Source organism: Drosophila ananassae, chromosome XR (assembly GCF_017639315.1).
Source record: "Drosophila ananassae strain 14024-0371.13 chromosome XR, ASM1763931v2, whole genome shotgun sequence".
Taxonomy (NCBI): Eukaryota; Metazoa; Arthropoda; class Insecta; order Diptera; family Drosophilidae; genus Drosophila; species Drosophila ananassae.
In genome coordinates this window covers 14,695,687-14,711,524 of record NC_057932.1, presented here as the reverse complement: position 1 = coordinate 14,711,524, position 15,838 = coordinate 14,695,687, and the positions used below count along the sequence as shown (strand labels likewise).

At 44.2% G+C, this 15,838-nt stretch overlaps 5 protein-coding genes across 6 annotated transcripts; all 5 read right to left on the bottom strand.

Moving 5' to 3' along the window:
• Positions 1-1,311: 1,311 nt before the first annotated feature.
• On the bottom strand, positions 1,312-2,848 carry LOC6505033 (chorion protein S38). The gene is made up of 2 exons (XM_001965561.4): positions 2,727-2,848; positions 1,312-2,489 (listed from the first exon to the last, which is right to left on the bottom strand). The coding sequence occupies exons 1-2, from the start codon at positions 2,769-2,771 to the stop codon at positions 1,596-1,598; spliced, it is 939 nt and encodes a 312-aa protein (XP_001965597.1). The 5' UTR covers positions 2,772-2,848; the 3' UTR covers positions 1,312-1,595.
• A 1,822-nt stretch (positions 2,849-4,670) lies between these two features.
• Positions 4,671-5,802, bottom strand: LOC6505032 (chorion protein S36). The gene is made up of 2 exons (XM_001965562.4): positions 5,661-5,802; positions 4,671-5,591 (listed from the first exon to the last, which is right to left on the bottom strand). The coding sequence occupies exons 1-2, from the start codon at positions 5,709-5,711 to the stop codon at positions 4,806-4,808; spliced, it is 837 nt and encodes a 278-aa protein (XP_001965598.1). The 5' UTR covers positions 5,712-5,802; the 3' UTR covers positions 4,671-4,805.
• Positions 5,803-6,986: 1,184 nt separating this feature from the next.
• LOC6505031 (AT-rich binding protein) lies at positions 6,987-8,263 on the bottom strand. The gene is made up of 2 exons (XM_001965563.3): positions 8,184-8,263; positions 6,987-8,125 (listed from the first exon to the last, which is right to left on the bottom strand). The coding sequence occupies exons 1-2, from the start codon at positions 8,250-8,252 to the stop codon at positions 7,226-7,228; spliced, it is 969 nt and encodes a 322-aa protein (XP_001965599.1). The 5' UTR covers positions 8,253-8,263; the 3' UTR covers positions 6,987-7,225.
• A 1,550-nt stretch (positions 8,264-9,813) lies between these two features.
• Positions 9,814-12,711, bottom strand: LOC6505030. Of its 2 annotated transcripts, XM_014904764.3 has the most exons (3): positions 11,708-12,117; positions 11,389-11,449; positions 9,814-10,076 (listed from the first exon to the last, which is right to left on the bottom strand). In XM_014904764.3, the coding sequence occupies exons 1-3, from the start codon at positions 12,099-12,101 to the stop codon at positions 10,064-10,066; spliced, it is 468 nt and encodes a 155-aa protein (XP_014760250.1). In that variant the 5' UTR covers positions 12,102-12,117; the 3' UTR covers positions 9,814-10,063. The 2 variants fall into 2 exon arrangements, with proteins under 2 accessions (XP_014760250.1, XP_001965600.1); XM_001965564.4 differs by lacking the exon at positions 9,814-10,076 and having other exon boundaries at positions 10,127-11,449; positions 11,708-12,711.
• A 276-nt stretch (positions 12,712-12,987) lies between these two features.
• Positions 12,988-14,883, bottom strand: LOC6505029. The gene is made up of 4 exons (XM_001965565.4): positions 14,720-14,883; positions 14,399-14,587; positions 13,674-13,762; positions 12,988-13,618 (listed from the first exon to the last, which is right to left on the bottom strand). The coding sequence occupies exons 1-4, from the start codon at positions 14,777-14,779 to the stop codon at positions 13,084-13,086; spliced, it is 873 nt and encodes a 290-aa protein (XP_001965601.1). The 5' UTR covers positions 14,780-14,883; the 3' UTR covers positions 12,988-13,083.
• Positions 14,884-15,838: the final 955 nt, after the last annotated feature.

Genomic DNA, 15,838 nt, shown 5'->3' with positions numbered 1-15,838 from the left:
ATTTATTTCTGCTTACAGACTGAAAACGCTTCGCCAAAGTGTCGCATTTTTATGCTGAATTTTCAAACCCGCCGCCGAGTGCAAATGGGCGGCACCCGGCGACCTACTTTCCGACTTTATACGCCAGTTCACTGCCCATCCACAGATCTCTTATTATTAATTTTAAATTACTATATAAATATTACTGTAATAATTACCGACATGCCGGGAGCATGAGATATTTTTGTTCCCTTGAAAAATTGCGTGTATTCGAAAGGTCATCTCTCTAGATCTCTGGAGGAAGTTGAGTTCTAGAACTCAGATATGATAGGCTTTGTTGTGATTGATATTTCTGGATCTCTAGAGTGGGTCAAGATTAGAGCAAATAACTATTTCTGGTTGGAAGATACCATTTATAAACTCCTACATCTATCCTAGAACATGATAGATATCTATAGATCTCTAGAGGTAGCCAATATTAGAGGAAATAGTGATTTCTAGTTAGTTTAGTGCCTATAAGTACCTATATAGTACCTATTATAAACCATTTCTGGAACCTAGGAATGATTTTTATGAGAGATATGACATCTATAGACCTCGAGAGTGGGTCGAGATCAGTTAAAATAACTATTTCTGGTTTCTATAACCTATTATAACACATTTTTAGAGCAGATGTGATCTGATAGATATCGCTAGATTTCTAGGGGAAACCAAGATTAGAGGAAATAATGATTTATAGTTGGTATAACCAGCCTGTTATAACCCATTTGTGGAACCTAGGTATGATTTATGATATGATAGGTATTTCTAGACCTCGAGAGTAGGTCAAGATCAGTGAAACTAACTATTTCTAGTTTGTAACTTATTTTCTTAGAACCTAGATATGATTTAGATGATCATCATACAGATATCTCTAGATCTCTCATTGGGTCAAGATCAGTGAAAATAAGACTGTTTCTGGTTTGTAGTATCTATTATAACCCATTTCTAGATCAGATATGGTATGATAGATATCTCTAGATCTCTAGATAAATGAATATCTAGTTAGTATAGTGCCCATTAGTATCATTAGTATTTATCTCTCATAAAATATATAGATTTTTATGAGAGATATGACATGATAGATATCTCTAGACTTCTATAAAAGGCCAAGATCAGAGGAAATAATTATCTCTAGTTACTATTACTACTTCAATTCATTTATGGAACTCAGATATGATTTTTAACCATCGAATGTCTTGAAATTAATCAACTAGGCAACCTTAATTATAAAATTTAACTAATATATTATAAAGAAACTTAAATATCCCCCCGAAAATCAAAAAACTTGTATTATTTTTAAATATTTTGTTTTTTTTTCAAATTTTTTATTTGTTTGCAAAGAAACCTGAGAACCACGCCCCGCCAGCCATGGACTGTGGGCGGGTGGACTGTTTGGTGGGTGGATGTTGGGGCTGGTGGGGGGGCGGTGGTCTTCTCAGGCGATCAGGCTCTGTGAGAACACAAAGTAACTAAGTGGGAACCCGGACTGACGGTCGCTTCAGGTGGTATCTGGAACGGCAGCAGTCCGCTGGGATCCTGCAATGCCCGCTCCTGCAAATCCTCAAAGGATTCGCTTAGTAGGAGGGCTGGTGGGCATAGCCTCCGGGTCCGGAGGGGCCGGGTCCGTAGCTCTGGTGGCTAGGTCCGGCACCATAGGGACCCTCACGATCGCCGGCGATGCTGGCCAGGGCGGAGAGGCCCTGGTTGCCGTTCTGGAGGAGCTGGTAGCCAGCACTGGCGGCAGCGGAATCAGCACCGGAGGCATAAGCGGGCAGAGCTGGTCCACCGTGCTGGTGTCCGGGTCCGGCACCATGTCCACCATGTCCATGACCGTGTCCACCGTGTCCATGGCCGTGTCCGCCGGCTGGGCCGCCGGAGTGAGGTCCCTGGCCGTAGCCCTGCTTGTTCTCATTGACGAAGTACTTCTCTGCTGGGGGCTTCACCACATTGACGAACACGGGCTCGACCTTGACGCGACGGGGATGGTGCTTGACGTAGACCTTGCGGAGGACGATTGCTGGGGGCTTGTGGAGCACCACGGGGGCGGGCTTGACCACCAATGGGGGGTGGTTGACCAGCACCTTGGTGGGCGGACGCTTGACAATGATGGGGGCGGGGCGATGGATCAGGATCTCGCCCTTGTTCTGGGGATAGGTGATCGAGGAGGTGAGAGTGTTGCCCTTGGTGTTCACGGGCTTGTAGGGGATGTTCTGGTCGGAGCCGTAGCTGCTCTGACCGGCCTGGGCCACGCCAGCAGCATCGGCACCACCCTCCAGACCACCGACACCAACACCGGCACCGACTCCGGCACCGGGGCCACCACCATACTCGCCACCAGCACCGCCAGCAGCTCCGGCAGCAGCTGCCGCCGCGGAAGCGGCATCGGCACCGCCATCAGAGCCGCCATGGCCGCCGGACACTGGTCCGCCGTAGCCCTGGTTACCGCCGTAGTTCGCGCTGGCACATGCCTGGAAGAGATGGCAGAGGGAATGGGTGAGTTTTCAGTGATTTTTTTAAATTTATTTCTCGGTTAATTTAGTATCTTTTCTATTTTAGATTCATTTTTTGTCTTTGGTTGATATATTTTAGCCATCTAGTGTCATTTAGATCTTCTATTATTATTTTCAAAATAAGATTAGACTCTTTTTAGAAGAAAATCAAAGGAAAGGCAACTCCATAAGCTATATATTAATATATATACTTACGATCAGGCAGGCGGCCAACGCCCAAATGTAGCTCGATCTTGTCATCTTGTCCCAGTTGCAGTTCCAGTTGCTCTCCGGCCTCTGGTGCTCCCACTTGGAATGTCTTGTGTCTTCTGCTGCCCTCCAATAGTCGCCGTAGTCTTTAAATATGCTCCGGTTGGTGTCTCCGAACTCCGGCTTTCAGGTACGTGACATTTGTCTAGATGGCCATAAGTGGTGGCTCCCGGGTTGCCGGGTTTATGGACTGCTGGCAGTCACTGTTGTTGTTGCTCCACAGTCTTAACCCACGCGATCCGACCCGAACATGGCCAAATGCTGATAGATCGCACGCATCGCATCGCAACCCCGGGTCACATATCGCACGGCGTCTTCCACTTTACGTAGAATCCACCAAAATCCAACAACAACAATCGACAATCGAGAGCTTTGAATCTCTGGCCGCATATCGAGGTCTATCCGAACGTCTTGGCCAGATTGCGATTCTCATGGCGCGAACTGGCCCGGAAAATAGTTCCGCATTGGCAGACCCCCCGGAGTAATGGAGAGCATATGCCGGAATCTTTTTTTTCAGATTATTTTAACTGTTTGCACTTCATCAAACTATAATCTATTTTATGATTTAAGAAGAGATGTATAGATACATAGATACTCCTCAGGGACCTACGATCTTTACTCTCCCGGATATACCTACTTTTCAAGTCTAATACTAAGCACATCCTGAGTGCTTATAGTTTTTAAATATTTTTATTAGATTATTTATATTATAAAGACTATTTTTTAATTGCTAATGGTATGTATAAGTTTCTGAGACATATAGAAAAAATATATATCTATATACGGTTTTTGTTTTTAATATTTTCATTTCCCTCCAAAAATCCCATTTATAAATTGCAGGTAAATGGTATAAAATATACAAAAATGTATTTTAAAAAACAAAAAACATTAAGAAGTAAATTATACATGGCTTTATAATTTATAATCCATTCCTAAATCGTAATACAACTTTAAAGAAAATAATCACTTAAAAATTAAGACTTCCCTTAAGAAAATATATATAGTCTTCTATAAAGACTCCCAGTTCCCCAAAAACTAATATAAAAATTAATAAAAAAAAATGTATTAATTTAATAAATCAGTAAATCACTAAATGTTTATTAAAACCCCCATGAAAGGCCCCCCACAGAGGCCACAATTTAAAAAACAATCGTGCTGGTTGGTAAACAAACAGTTGCAACGTGAAACAATTCCATTACAGATTGTTAACTTTCAGATAAAGTATCTTTCTCTTAAAGACACTATGTCACAGATGCAGAAACTGTTTAATTTTGTAAAGAATCTGTAGTTTATAGAGTGCTTATTATTATTTAAAATTATGTTAAGTGTGAGTCAATATTTAATGATGAATAATTTGCCAAAATTATGGCCCATCACCTCCATTGTTTTTTGGCCAATTATTAAGAAAATTGTTAAGAAATGTGTGCAAGCTGAGAGGCATTAAAATCTATTTATACCTAAATTAAAATATAATTGTAAAAAATAATTGCTTTGTAAACAATTCTCATTGTAAGCCAAGCATTTTATTTTTGGCTTCAATTCTGCTGTTGTTTACAGAACTGTAGCTCTTAGTTACTTGCCCTCTGACGGGGTTTTTAAGATTAAAATCTTAATACTATTTTTTTAAATATTAAAATACTAATAAATATAGTTTATTTTTAAGATATATCTTTAAGAAGATATGACTCCAAACGAAGCTAAAATATGAGAGAAACCAGGCTAGAAAAAGCCATTTCAAAAAGAAATCTTCAAAAAGTACCGGCTATTTATATTTTTTATTTTAATCTATATTATTTTTTTTATTTAAATAATAAACTTTATCATCCCACTAATAAAAAACCAATCTTATTAAATTTTTAGCAATTCTTCTTTTCATTTTTTATTCACACTCAGCACTTGGCAAACAAAAAAGTAAAAAAAAAAATAATAAATTAAATTAAACCGGACCGGAGTGGAGGCCCCAGTAGCGCGGCATCTAGGATCTGGGAAGGATGTTATCCTCTCCCCTTAATCCCCACAACCCACTTAGTAGTTGGGCTGACCGTAAGGGGCGGGACTGGCGTACAGAGGAGCCTCGTTGCCGGCGGAGTAGCCATCGGCGGAGGAGGCGGCTCCCGCAGCGGAGGCAGCTCCGGCGGATCCGTAGCTCTGGTGGGGCTGGCTGTAAACGGGAGCGACCACCGGGGCGAGTGGAGCCTCGATCTTCTTGCCGGGCTTGTACACCTTCACGTAGACGGGGTTGAGGCTCAGGGGAGTGGGCACCTTGTTGATCACCTCCTGCTGGTAGATGACCGAGGGCTTGATCTTGTAGATGACCGGATTGCCGCGGACGACGGTCGGGGGACCGCTGTTCACATGGGCTGGGGGTGCGCCCGGCTGGTGGACGATGATTGGGGGCAGGGGCTGGGTGGCGATCACCTGGTGGTTGTTGTGGCCGGATGGCACCAACAGGGAACGGAACAGGTGCTGGTCCACAAACTGGGGGGACACCACCTTGATCTTGCCCTGGCGGATGTTGCTGGCCAGATTGGTCTCGGCAAGGGACTCGGCAATATCCTCGGAGTTCTTCAGCTTCTGGTAGGTGGGATCGGCGTTGAGGGCCTGGAGTTGGGCCTGGACACGTCCCAGACGGCGGGCCTCCTCGGGTGTGGGCTGGATCTCGGCCTGGGAGGCGATCTGGTTGGCAGCCGGCTGGTTACCGCCAGTGGCCACATTCACGTACTCCTCGAGTCCACCTTGGGGACCGCCGGGCAGGTACTGGCCGGGTCCACCTCCGCCACCACCACCGGGACCATAGTTGCCACTCACCAGCTAATCAGAGATAGAGAGAGAGAGTATTAGTACCGGGTATGGATGGCATTTTTGGGATGAGATACTAACCGATGAGCCGGCGGCGATGGCCAAAATGCCAAACCAGAGACCAAGTTGCATGTTAACGTGTGGATCGTGGATCGTGGATCGTCTACTACTGCTCGATCTCTGGGCCCGGGTCCGGCTCTTTATAGTGCCTATAATCGCCAGCCGCCACGGCCGGCTACGTGATCCATTTCCATTTCCGATTTCTCGGAGTGCCCCCGGAGTGCCCCCGGAGTGCCACAGTCTCGTCTGCTTTCCGTTGCAATCTTTTTTCGCCTCGCCTTGGCTTGAATCATCTTCGTTTCTCTGGAAGATCGTTCTCCGGCAGATCGGATCTTGACAGAATCTCCAAAAGACGTATCCAATTTTTGCACTTTTATTTCTTCAATTTTTATTCAATTTTTATTTATCTTCTTGAACTTTAAACTTTAAATTTGACACTTTAAACACTTCACTTTTAAGCTTGAAATTTCAATTATTTTGATTAAAAGTTTAAATCTATTTTGATCTTAAACTTTTAATCTTTTTTTTGAGAGATAATTATTTTGGCTCTATCTGTTTATTTTGGGTTAGTATCTTTACTATAAGTAAAGTATCTCTCTGTAAGTATCTTTACACACATATCTTAAGAACTGAGATTGTAGCTGATAGATTGTTTAATTTTTTTTACTTCTACTTAAATAGTTTACAGAATGGGTTTTGTTTTTAGTTCTTCTTCGACTTTTGTTTGAGTTTCTTTATTCAATTTTTAAAATATTTCTTAAAAGGTCTTGAAAATCAGAGATCCTCTTAGAGTTTCCACGGTGGGTAATATTTATATTATATATATTTAATTTTATAATATTAAAAATAATGTTAAGTAATATTCCAATATTTAAATTAAATTTATATTATATTGTTTATAAGGATTAATATTTGGGTTTTCTGTATTTTTTGTAAAATTAACTAGCAATTTGTGATATAACTGTTAAATAGTTAAATCTTATATCTTAAATGATATATTTCTTATAATAATAAATGGTATTTTAATGTTATAACTTATAGGATAGGTTAACATTATTATTATTAACATGTTAAGTGTTATTATTTAGTATTATAAGTATAATTATATATATAAGTTATTATAATTATTATTATTATAAGAAATATTTCATATAAGATATGAGATAAGATTGGATAAGTTATAGATTAGATAGATATTATATAGACTGACTATACATTTATTTCAAATAAGATATAAAACAAGATATAGATATTGTAATAGACTGACTATAGATATAAATATTCAGATAATTTTGTTTAATATTCTTTAGAAACAAAGTTCAAACCCCCTTAAAAAAACCACTTATATTTATTTATATTTTTTTAATATTTATTTTTTTTGTAATAATACCCCATACTCCTTGAAAGTGTGATGTGTGTTTCCTTTGTATATTTTTCTTCAAGTGTCTGTATGTTTTGTTGTGATGTTTGATGTTGTATGTTGTATGTTGCATGTTGTATGTTTTTTGTTGTGTATCATGTTGTGTGTGTTTCAGCCTCATGTATTGTGTTGTTGTGTTTCTTATATCTAAGATCTTAGGGCTACTTTAGAGACCCCTCTTGTAGAGGAGGTAGGTGAGATCCCTGGTGGGTCGACTGCCGTAGTCGTTAAAGGGCGACTTGAAGGGCAGCTGGCTGCCAAAGGACTCCCTCTCCTCGCCAGGAACAGGGCCACCTCCTCCGGCGGAGGAGGACCTAACCGGCGAGGGATTCGATTGGGCGGCGTGGAGCTGATCTTCGCTGGAATTAATAATGTAGCCCCTTTGGGGTTGTGGCTGCGGTTTCTGCGGATATCTCATATTTCTGTGTGATGTTTGTGGTTGGTACTGTTGTTGTGGGTGTTGGTGTTGCTGTGGTGTGTGTTGATGTTGTTGTTGTTGTTGTTGTGTGTTGGGTGTGTACTGTTGTGCGAAATTGTATCTTTGTTGCTTGTGCTGCCTCTGCCTCAGATACTGTTGCTTCGAAGCCACCGCCCGATTGTCAAAGTTCTGCCCCCTTCCATAGCCCGACTGGGGATCAGCTCCTGGCCGTTCCGCTCCCGGCAGGTACTCGTGATGCACCTCCTCGTGGACTCCGTTCTGGGTCTGGTTGATCAGCCGATTGTACTCCTCGTTGGTGCCACCGACCTGCAAGTGGATCGCATGTCGGAAGTCATCGCCCAAGTGCTTCAGCCAGAAGTTCTCATCCACCTCGCCGGTGGTGTAGATTCTGGTGGTCTGGCCGCTCTTGGGCTTGCCCACCACCGTGCCGGTGGACTCCAAGACGTCTATCACATCGTACTGCTCGTCGCCGGAGGTGGTGGGTCTCCTCCCGGGAAGCGGTTCCACCCGGGCACCCTTTCGGAGATCCCCGTTGATGAGCCGATCGGTGGTTTGGTCGATTATGGAAGTTGGACTGGTACTGCCTCCGAAATCCTCTTCCTCACCGGGTGTAGTATCTCCAAGATTCTAAAAGTTGTAGACTCTGTTAGTTATATCTTCTAGAAGTTCGATTCCAACACCTTACCTCGCTCTGAGTTCCGGCCAAAAGAGCCAAGAAACAAGCCAATATGGACCACCTCCAGTTGGTGGCCATTTTGGGTAACTTTTTCGTTTCAACTGAAGCCCCAGCGGCCTATGGATTCCACTTAAATAGCCCCTGTCCAGAACCAGACATGCCTCGCACTATTTTAGTTTCAAAAACGAAGAACGAAACGTACCGGGACGTGATCTAAAACCAGATATGTCATATGCCATTTAGATGTCTCATCCACGAATCTCTGACGATGATCTTGATGCGTCAGAATCTCCGGAGAAAGCCAGAGGGAGATGGCATTAAGACTAATCCAAAAAGAAAGAGAGGGCCAGACGTCCCAGGGTCATTGAAGTTCTACGTTTTTCATCAATGGGTTTCGGTTTAGTTTCATAAGTAGATTGATGTCCAGATGTCTAGAGGAACTCCATAATGGATTCTATGATCTAGTAGCTTAGTTCTATGGTTTCTTTAGAGTCTCTACCAGTTTCTAGACTCTTCTTATGGCCCATAGTAATCATCTTCGGACACACCCATCCAAGAATAGTACTTCGCTTTTGGGTCACGCTTGAGTCTGGGCTTTTTTGCCCCTGTGGAGCTATCTACGGGTATCTTTCGGATTTTCAATGGTATGCGATCGCAAAAGTTAACCACCTGAATGATGAGCTATTTGTTTTGGTTCCACAGATACCACAGAACTCGAGAACCCGAGTAGTCATGGCCTAAACACATGAACTTTAAGCCATTGAAAGATCGTGATATAAATGGATTGTACTGGAGGGTGTTTTTTCATCTAGTATGTTAATATTGTACTTCTAGATATTGTAGCTTTAAGAAGTGGTTCTATAAGAGGTATGAATGTATCTCGAAGAGAAAGTATCTCAAATAGAGATAGTTAGAGTTGATAACAGTTTGAAGATTGTATTATACTTAGTGTTTAGACTTGTTCTATTCTTTATACTTTAAACTTTATTCTTTATACTCTATTATTCTATTATTACTATATTCTATATCTTCTTAATAATAAGCTTAAGATCTATGGAGTACTTAGTACTTATACTTATATACTAATAACACATATTGTATTACTCTACCCTTATACCATCTTAAAACTAAGACTTTGAGTAAGAAGTATCTATTTTATAGAACAATTTGAATTATTTTTAAACTATAATTATTCCTTATTCCTTAATTATTCCTACATAGATCTCTTAATTGTAATAATACATACTATTATACTCTACCACAATACCTTAAACTAAGTAAATTTAAGACTAATATCTTAAAACTAAGACTTTGAGTAAGAAGTGTCTATTTTATAGAACTTTTATAGAACAATTTGAAGGTTTTTTTTAACAATAATTATTCCTAATAATAAGACTAAGATTTAAGGAGTACATAGTTCTCTTATTTCTTAAAATATATCCCATAATACTCCTCTTTAAATAATTGTCTTAAATTTATAGAACTCTTTCAATAACTCCTCCTAACATCCAACAAAGATCCTCTAACAAAAGCATACTTTTAGGAGTTCTCCAAACCCTAAACCCCCATATATACCCCCATATACCCCCATATATAATATAATATAATAGTAACTCCAATAATCACACAGAATCGAGCATTTTGGATCAAGTTAACTTTATTTAAAGGGGTCAGTGAGTTAAACTGCCGACAAAAAGGGAAAACGTAAACAGAAAATCGGCGGTGGAAATATAAAATATATATAAAATATACATATATACAAGCGAAGCGGCGAGACCCACTGGCCTAGATCTTTTTGGCCAAGTCGAGCTCAGCAGATTCTCGATTTTTATACTCGAGGTGGCGGAGGGGCAGGTGCTCTCTCCGATTCCGATTCCGATTCTGATTCTTCAGTAGCTGTAGCTGCAATGAGAAGAAAGACGAAGGGCTGGTCAATAAAGAAACGCCACAGATTTGTTTTCAGTGTACATTATATTCTATTTCATCCCGACTCTCCTCTCTCTCCTCCTCTCTAACAATAACTACTAATTCTACAAAATAATAATGGCCCGGATTAGATCTCGCTCAGAACCAGGCCCTCAGGTAATCCGTAATGGGTGGAACATTATAAGTATCAATATGGTATCCATTCTGGCTCTGGCTGTTGTAGCCGTAGGTCTTGGCCGGCCTGGTGGAGTAGTCCGCCCGGAGAGCGTGCTCCGGCTCTGGCGAGGCATCGAATCCCCAGCCGCCCAGCCGGCCGTCGATGAGCTTCCTCAGAAAGTCGGTGGTCTGTCGCTTCTGCACCGGTTCCGGATCCACCAGAGCACCTTCCGCTCCCTCGGCGCCGTACTGATAGCCCGGATGGCTGTACACAATGCCGGAGATGATGCGGTCTAGCTGGGAGTCGGAAACATGCTCCACGGGGTAACCAGAGCCCACACCCAGAACCGGAGCTCCGTAGCCGCGTCGCGTAACCGACTCCAGATCTCCGGCAAACTGCAGCGGCGTGGAGCTGTGCTGGAGAGGATCTGGCACTGATGTGGTGGACAGGAGACTCCGCAACTGGGAGTCGTCCACGAACTTGTAGTCCTCGTGCTGATAGCTCAGCGGGGAGGGGATCTGGAGGGGGTAATAGCCCAGGGCAGATCTCTTCGCCGGAATGGAGTTCACCGGCTCCGGAGTCTCGGTCTGCTCAGCTTCAGCCTGATCCCGGGGCGTTGAGGAGGCCTCCTCCGGTGGTGGTGGTGGCGCTGCGGATGTTATCGCCCCACAGCCCATATGGCACTGGCCGGGCTTGAAGTCCGGACTCAGGGTTTCCGGCATAAACTGTATGATCTCCGGGGCCGTGAGATCTATTTGGGATCGTTCCTGCTCCAAGAGATCGTACTCTCCCTTGATGTCCCGCTTACTCAGCCGCCGGCCCAAGCCCAGAAATCCGGCAGGGGTTTTCTTGGTTTTCCGCTTGGTGGATGCAGTTGCTGGGGGGGATTGGGCCACGGATTCAGCCACTGGAATCAGTCCGAAGAGCTTCACCTTCTGGGGTTTCTGATTCTGTTTCAGTTTCAGTTGCTGCTGGGCGGAGAGGTCCTTGTGGTAGAGCTTCACGTAGCGCGGTGGTCGCTCCTGGAGCTGTTGCTGCCGCATCATTCTCCGGCGGAGGAGGGAACCTGGCTGGCGGAGATCCCTACGCCGGCGGATGGCATTCGACGACCTGGCCGAAGGGGCTACGTACCTGGATTTCTGGGCGGAGCAGCTGGAGCATCCGCAGGTCTCCTTGTTCTTGGCCTGGCAATCTAAAAAGCAAGAATGGTATAAGATTACAGACTGTCCGTTGAAGAGAGGTTCTGTCCCAAACTGGGAGACTTTTTTGGGATTTCTGAAGAGTTATTGAATGAGATTGGCTAGGGAAGTACTCTGCCTTCCAAGAACTCTTTCAAAAAGCACACTTTTGTCCGCTTAGGAGAGGTTTCATTGAAAAATGTCTTCCAGTTTGTCCGCTATAGAGAGGATCGCCTCAAAAACACCTCATTTCACATGAAAAGTCGACTTACCCGCCTTGTTGACTGTCACCCGGTCCACCTTGGCATAGAGCTTGGCCGGATTGGTCTTGGGCGGGGCCGGAGTTCGCGGCTGTTCGACCGTAAAGTCGAAGCTATAGCTGATCTTGGCCTTGGTCTGGACGGGCTTCTCCACCCGATACCCGTAGTCGTTGGCCGCGTACTTCTTGGCCTTTGGGGGATTGGGAACGTTCAATTGGTAGCCCAACTGGGTGGGGCAGGCACAGCTCTCGCCGGTGTAGACCACCTCGAGGGGTGCCGCCTGGAGCAGAGCCATCATCATGACGAGGCCCAAAAAAGCAATTAGGAGTCGCATCTTGTCGTTCTTCGGTTGTTCTTCACGGTACTCAGCCCTGGTGGCTACTAGCCGCAGATTGCTCCGGAGCATTCTTTATATCATCTGGCCCACATCCACAATCTCTCACGCAGCTCCCAGCCCGAGTCGACTGTATACTTGACTTTGACTTTGGACAAGGTTCTTCTCTCCACATCTGGAGACGCCACCATCGTGGCTTTTTGTTATTGTTTTTGGTTTCGCTGACCTTTTCAAATATTTTGTTTGCGGCGGGTCGTGTTTTCTGTCAAAAGTCATGTTCCCAGCACTCGTACTGCTGCTTTGGGTCTTCGGTGTAGCTTCAGTCTGAAGACTATTCGAGCTCTTAAGATGCAAGAGCTCTATGTCTGACAATATAGAGAAGCCTTAGGAGTTAAGTCTTAAACTAAGATCTTAAAACTAGAACAGGACTTTCTTACATCTTCCAAGTTCCCGGCACTCGTACTGCTGCTGTGGGTCTTCAGGGTAGCCTCAGTCTGAAGTCTTATAGTATATAGAAGCCTTAGGAGTTAAGTCTTAAACTAAGTTCTTAAAACTAGAACAGAATGTTCTTAAATCTAAGTTACCGGCAGTCGTACTGCTGTTTAGCTTGTTTAGTGTAGCCTCAATCTGAAGACTACTCCAACTCTTAAGATGTAAGAGCTCCCAGACTACCGATACAGAGAAGGCTTAGAAGTTAAGTCTTAAACTAAGTTCTTAAAACTAGAATTGGATGTTCTTACATCTTCCAAGTTCTCTAAGGTCTTCTTATTCATTAATTATTAAATGACTACCTTGTCTGTCAGAGCAGAACACGAGCAGAATTAAATGTCAGCATTTATTAAAATAGAAACGTGTCTGATGGGAAAGTGAGTCTTCAATAAGAAGCACTCTTTCTACATTTAATGCCACTCGAAGAGCTAACTTTGAAGAATACTGACGAACCCAAGACCTTCCCTAATTTATGCTTTCATAAATATATATTTGTTAGAGCTAACTTAGAGGTCCTTATCCTATATACATATGTACATCCCAAGAGGATCGAGATCAATGTGGTTTAGTAGTAACTGCCTTCGGTTTCCTGGCGTCTGGAGTTCCTGTACGAGGTGATCTTGCCGGGCTTGAAGCCGCAGTCCACGGACACCTTGCCGGCCACCTTTCCGTAACTATCGCCAGAGTCCTTGTAGTCCTTGGAGGCGTAGCTGGAGCTGGAGGTGATCTTCTTGAACTTGGGATTCTTGAACTGTTCGGTGGAGTAGCCCAGTTGCTTGTAGGTGAGTTGGGGGGCAGCCTCCTCGTCACCGGAGGACTGCTCCTCCTCCTCCTCCTCGGCGTACTCCTCCTCCTCCTGCTTGGCCACATAGTTGCGCTTCTTCAAGGTGATCACCTCGCTCTTCAGCTTGAACAGATTCTCCTCGGGCACGTCCGAGAAGTAGACCTTCTTCTCGCCATCGACGGGCTTCTGGGCGAATCCGTAGGCCAGCTTGGCCTCCGGGACATTGATGGCCTTGCCAGCCTGGGCGGCCAGGCTCACACTGATGGGATCTGCCGCCGGACTGTCATCCTGGGTCTTTTCCGCCGCATATGCGATGCTGTAAGTTGTTTTTCTTTTTTAGTATTTGTTTTCAGTGGAGAGAATCTACTCACTTTCCGTAGACGGATCCGGTGCTGGAGGATCCGGCGTAGCTGCTGTCGGAGGACTGCTGGCAGGAGCAGGTGGGCTTGCAGGGCGTGGTCTGTTGTGGGAGGAGAGCGGTGAAGGTTTCTTTTGAGCTTTTTTCTTTTCAATTAAGTATTGTTTTCGTTTTTTCGGATATCTCTACCCAGGGAGTATCGAATGCGGCTTCTATCACCCGCACAACTCCGGGCTTAGAAGCACGTACGGGTAGATATGTATGCCGTATATATATATACGTATATATGGAGCTGATCTGGGTGGTAGGCGATGGTGGAGTGATGGTGACGCAAATGTCGATTTTTTTGTGAGTGGCCTCTGATAAGTGCTGGCCGATGCGGAAATTGTTACTGCAGCTGGAGGGGATGACGATGGATGTGGAATGTCACTGGTGGTGGTTACACTGATTACCAGATGAGGCTTAAACTCTAGCTTATGGTTTAGTTAACATGGTTAATGGAGTAATGGAGTAAAGCTTAAATCCTAATGGAAATTAGTCATGGACTGTCTAGTGGTTATAGTTGCCGCCGCGTGGGTGCCCTGAGGCGCCACGCTTGTAGCAGTCGATGTGCTCCAGACGCTGCAATCGCTCCGCCAGACGCTGGGCCGCCTGGGTCTTGAACTCAATGGCGTTCTCCAGCCACCGGCGACCCAATAAATTATTGAAGGCGTTCATATACTGGAAGATCTCACGTACTTTTCCGCAGGTCTTCGGCAGTTGTGCCGGCTCGATCAGTTGCTTGCTGCACCAGCAGTTGTCTCCAATGGGGGAGAGGTTCACCTCGCTGGGCTCGTAGTAGCGGGGCTTGGGCCGGATCACCGTGGGTCCTTGACAGCTCTGGCAGTAGTCCGAGCCCTTTTCCGAGCACACACAGGCGGCCAATAGCTGGAAGAGATGGGGAAACAGGGTTACAATGATGGCACTAGGTTCTGTATTGAAATCTTTAGCATCCATATGGGAGCTATGTTCTGGCAGTTGTAACCACTTGTAGGTACTATCTTCACACACTTTTCTTACCACTTGTATGCTGTACATGGCCAGAAGCAGGCAGAGAATGAGTTTGCAGCTTGTTGGCATCTTTCTTGGCTCTTTTATCTCTCGGATTGCACTACTTTGGATTTATTATTACTTTTATCGGTCGCGTGCTCTGCTCGTGGCTCGTTTAATTTTTGGACTGACAATGGAAGCCATCATCTGCTTCTTATATATATCGGAGCTGGAGCTGGAGCTGGAGACGAAAGCTCTATTGGTTGGTGCATTAGGTAGAAGTCACTTACAGCAGCTCTCGATTTCTTCATAAAAGAAACCTCTTGCTCTTGAGATTCTGATTCTTTGAGGGATTCTATGAGAGAGAGGTTGAGGGTCAGGTCAGGTTCAGGTGCAGGCTACGTGCTACATGCCACTTAGATGGCTGGGGGGGGCAGAGCAGATCACCCACTGGCCACAATCAACCTCTGTAGACTCCGCTGATGCGATGCTGCCACTCGAGAATTCCACGAACTTTCCGCGATACGGGTCTCCAGAGTTAACAATGAAATGTCAAGTCCGAACTGAACTACCCAGAGAAATAAATGGAGCACTGGATGGACTAGTATTGTAGTCCGGGGAATTCTAGATTAGATGGCTCCATTCCCATTCCCGTTCCCGATTTTCGAAATGGGTCAGGTCAGCGTCATCTGGGGCCAGTCGGGAGCAGACTCCATAGAAACGAAATCAGGCCGTTAACCCAAATTCCGGATTGTTTTTTGCACAAAATTTTAATCAAAACAAAGCCCGGGGGGAAAAGGCACAGTTCTGGATGGGATGATCGAAGATTACTTCCATTTTTCAATCAAAAATATAGGGAATTACAAGATCTGGAACACGTTTCTGGGAGATATCTGTTGGAAAATGAGATACAAGTGAGGTAACTCCGGATGTTTCAGGTTTAATTCTGTGTTCTAGTGTTCTAGACACACGTGTTCTGGTCACTAATCGATCGATTAGACTCTCCTCTATATAGTCTTGGGAGTAATCAGCTTTACAGATTCATTATTATGTAATTGTAAGTGGACTTTTTCGAGTGACGAGTTCAATGACTGAAAAATCATTAAAGTGATAACACTTTTAGATTGTACAGGCTGTGGTTTTTGTCTT

Excerpts from the sequence above, each read along its gene's own strand:
- LOC6505033 (XM_001965561.4), bottom strand. The coding sequence starts at position 2,771 with ATGACAAGATCGAGCTACATTTGGGCGTTGGCCGCCTGCCTGATC. Across the intron at positions 2,490-2,726 it reads CGTTGGCCGCCTGCCTGATC|GCATGTGCCAGCGCGAACTA; the intron begins GTAAGTATATAT and ends CATCTCTTCCAG.
- LOC6505032 (XM_001965562.4), bottom strand. The coding sequence starts at position 5,711 with ATGCAACTTGGTCTCTGGTTTGGCATTTTGGCCATCGCCGCCGGCTCA. Across the intron at positions 5,592-5,660 it reads CCATCGCCGCCGGCTCATCG|CTGGTGAGTGGCAACTATGG; the intron begins GTTAGTATCTCA and ends ATCTCTGATTAG.
- LOC6505031 (XM_001965563.3), bottom strand. The coding sequence starts at position 8,252 with ATGGCCACCAACTGGAGGTGGTCCATATTGGCTTGTTTCTTGGCTCTT. Across the intron at positions 8,126-8,183 it reads TGGCCGGAACTCAGAGCGAG|AATCTTGGAGATACTACACC; the intron begins GTAAGGTGTTGG and ends TACAACTTTTAG.
- LOC6505030 (XM_001965564.4), bottom strand. The coding sequence starts at position 12,101 with ATGCTCCGGAGCAATCTGCGGCTAGTAGCCACCAGGGCTGAGTACCGT. Across the intron at positions 11,450-11,707 it reads GGTGACAGTCAACAAGGCGG|ATTGCCAGGCCAAGAACAAG; the intron begins GTAAGTCGACTT and ends CTTGCTTTTTAG.
- LOC6505029 (XM_001965565.4), bottom strand. The coding sequence starts at position 14,779 with ATGCCAACAAGCTGCAAACTCATTCTCTGCCTGCTTCTGGCCATGTAC. Across the intron at positions 13,763-14,398 it reads TGCCGAAGACCTGCGGAAAA|ACCACGCCCTGCAAGCCCAC; the intron begins GTACGTGAGATC and ends CTCCCACAACAG. Across the intron at positions 13,619-13,673 it reads ACCGGATCCGTCTACGGAAA|CATCGCATATGCGGCGGAAA; the intron begins GTGAGTAGATTC and ends AACAACTTACAG.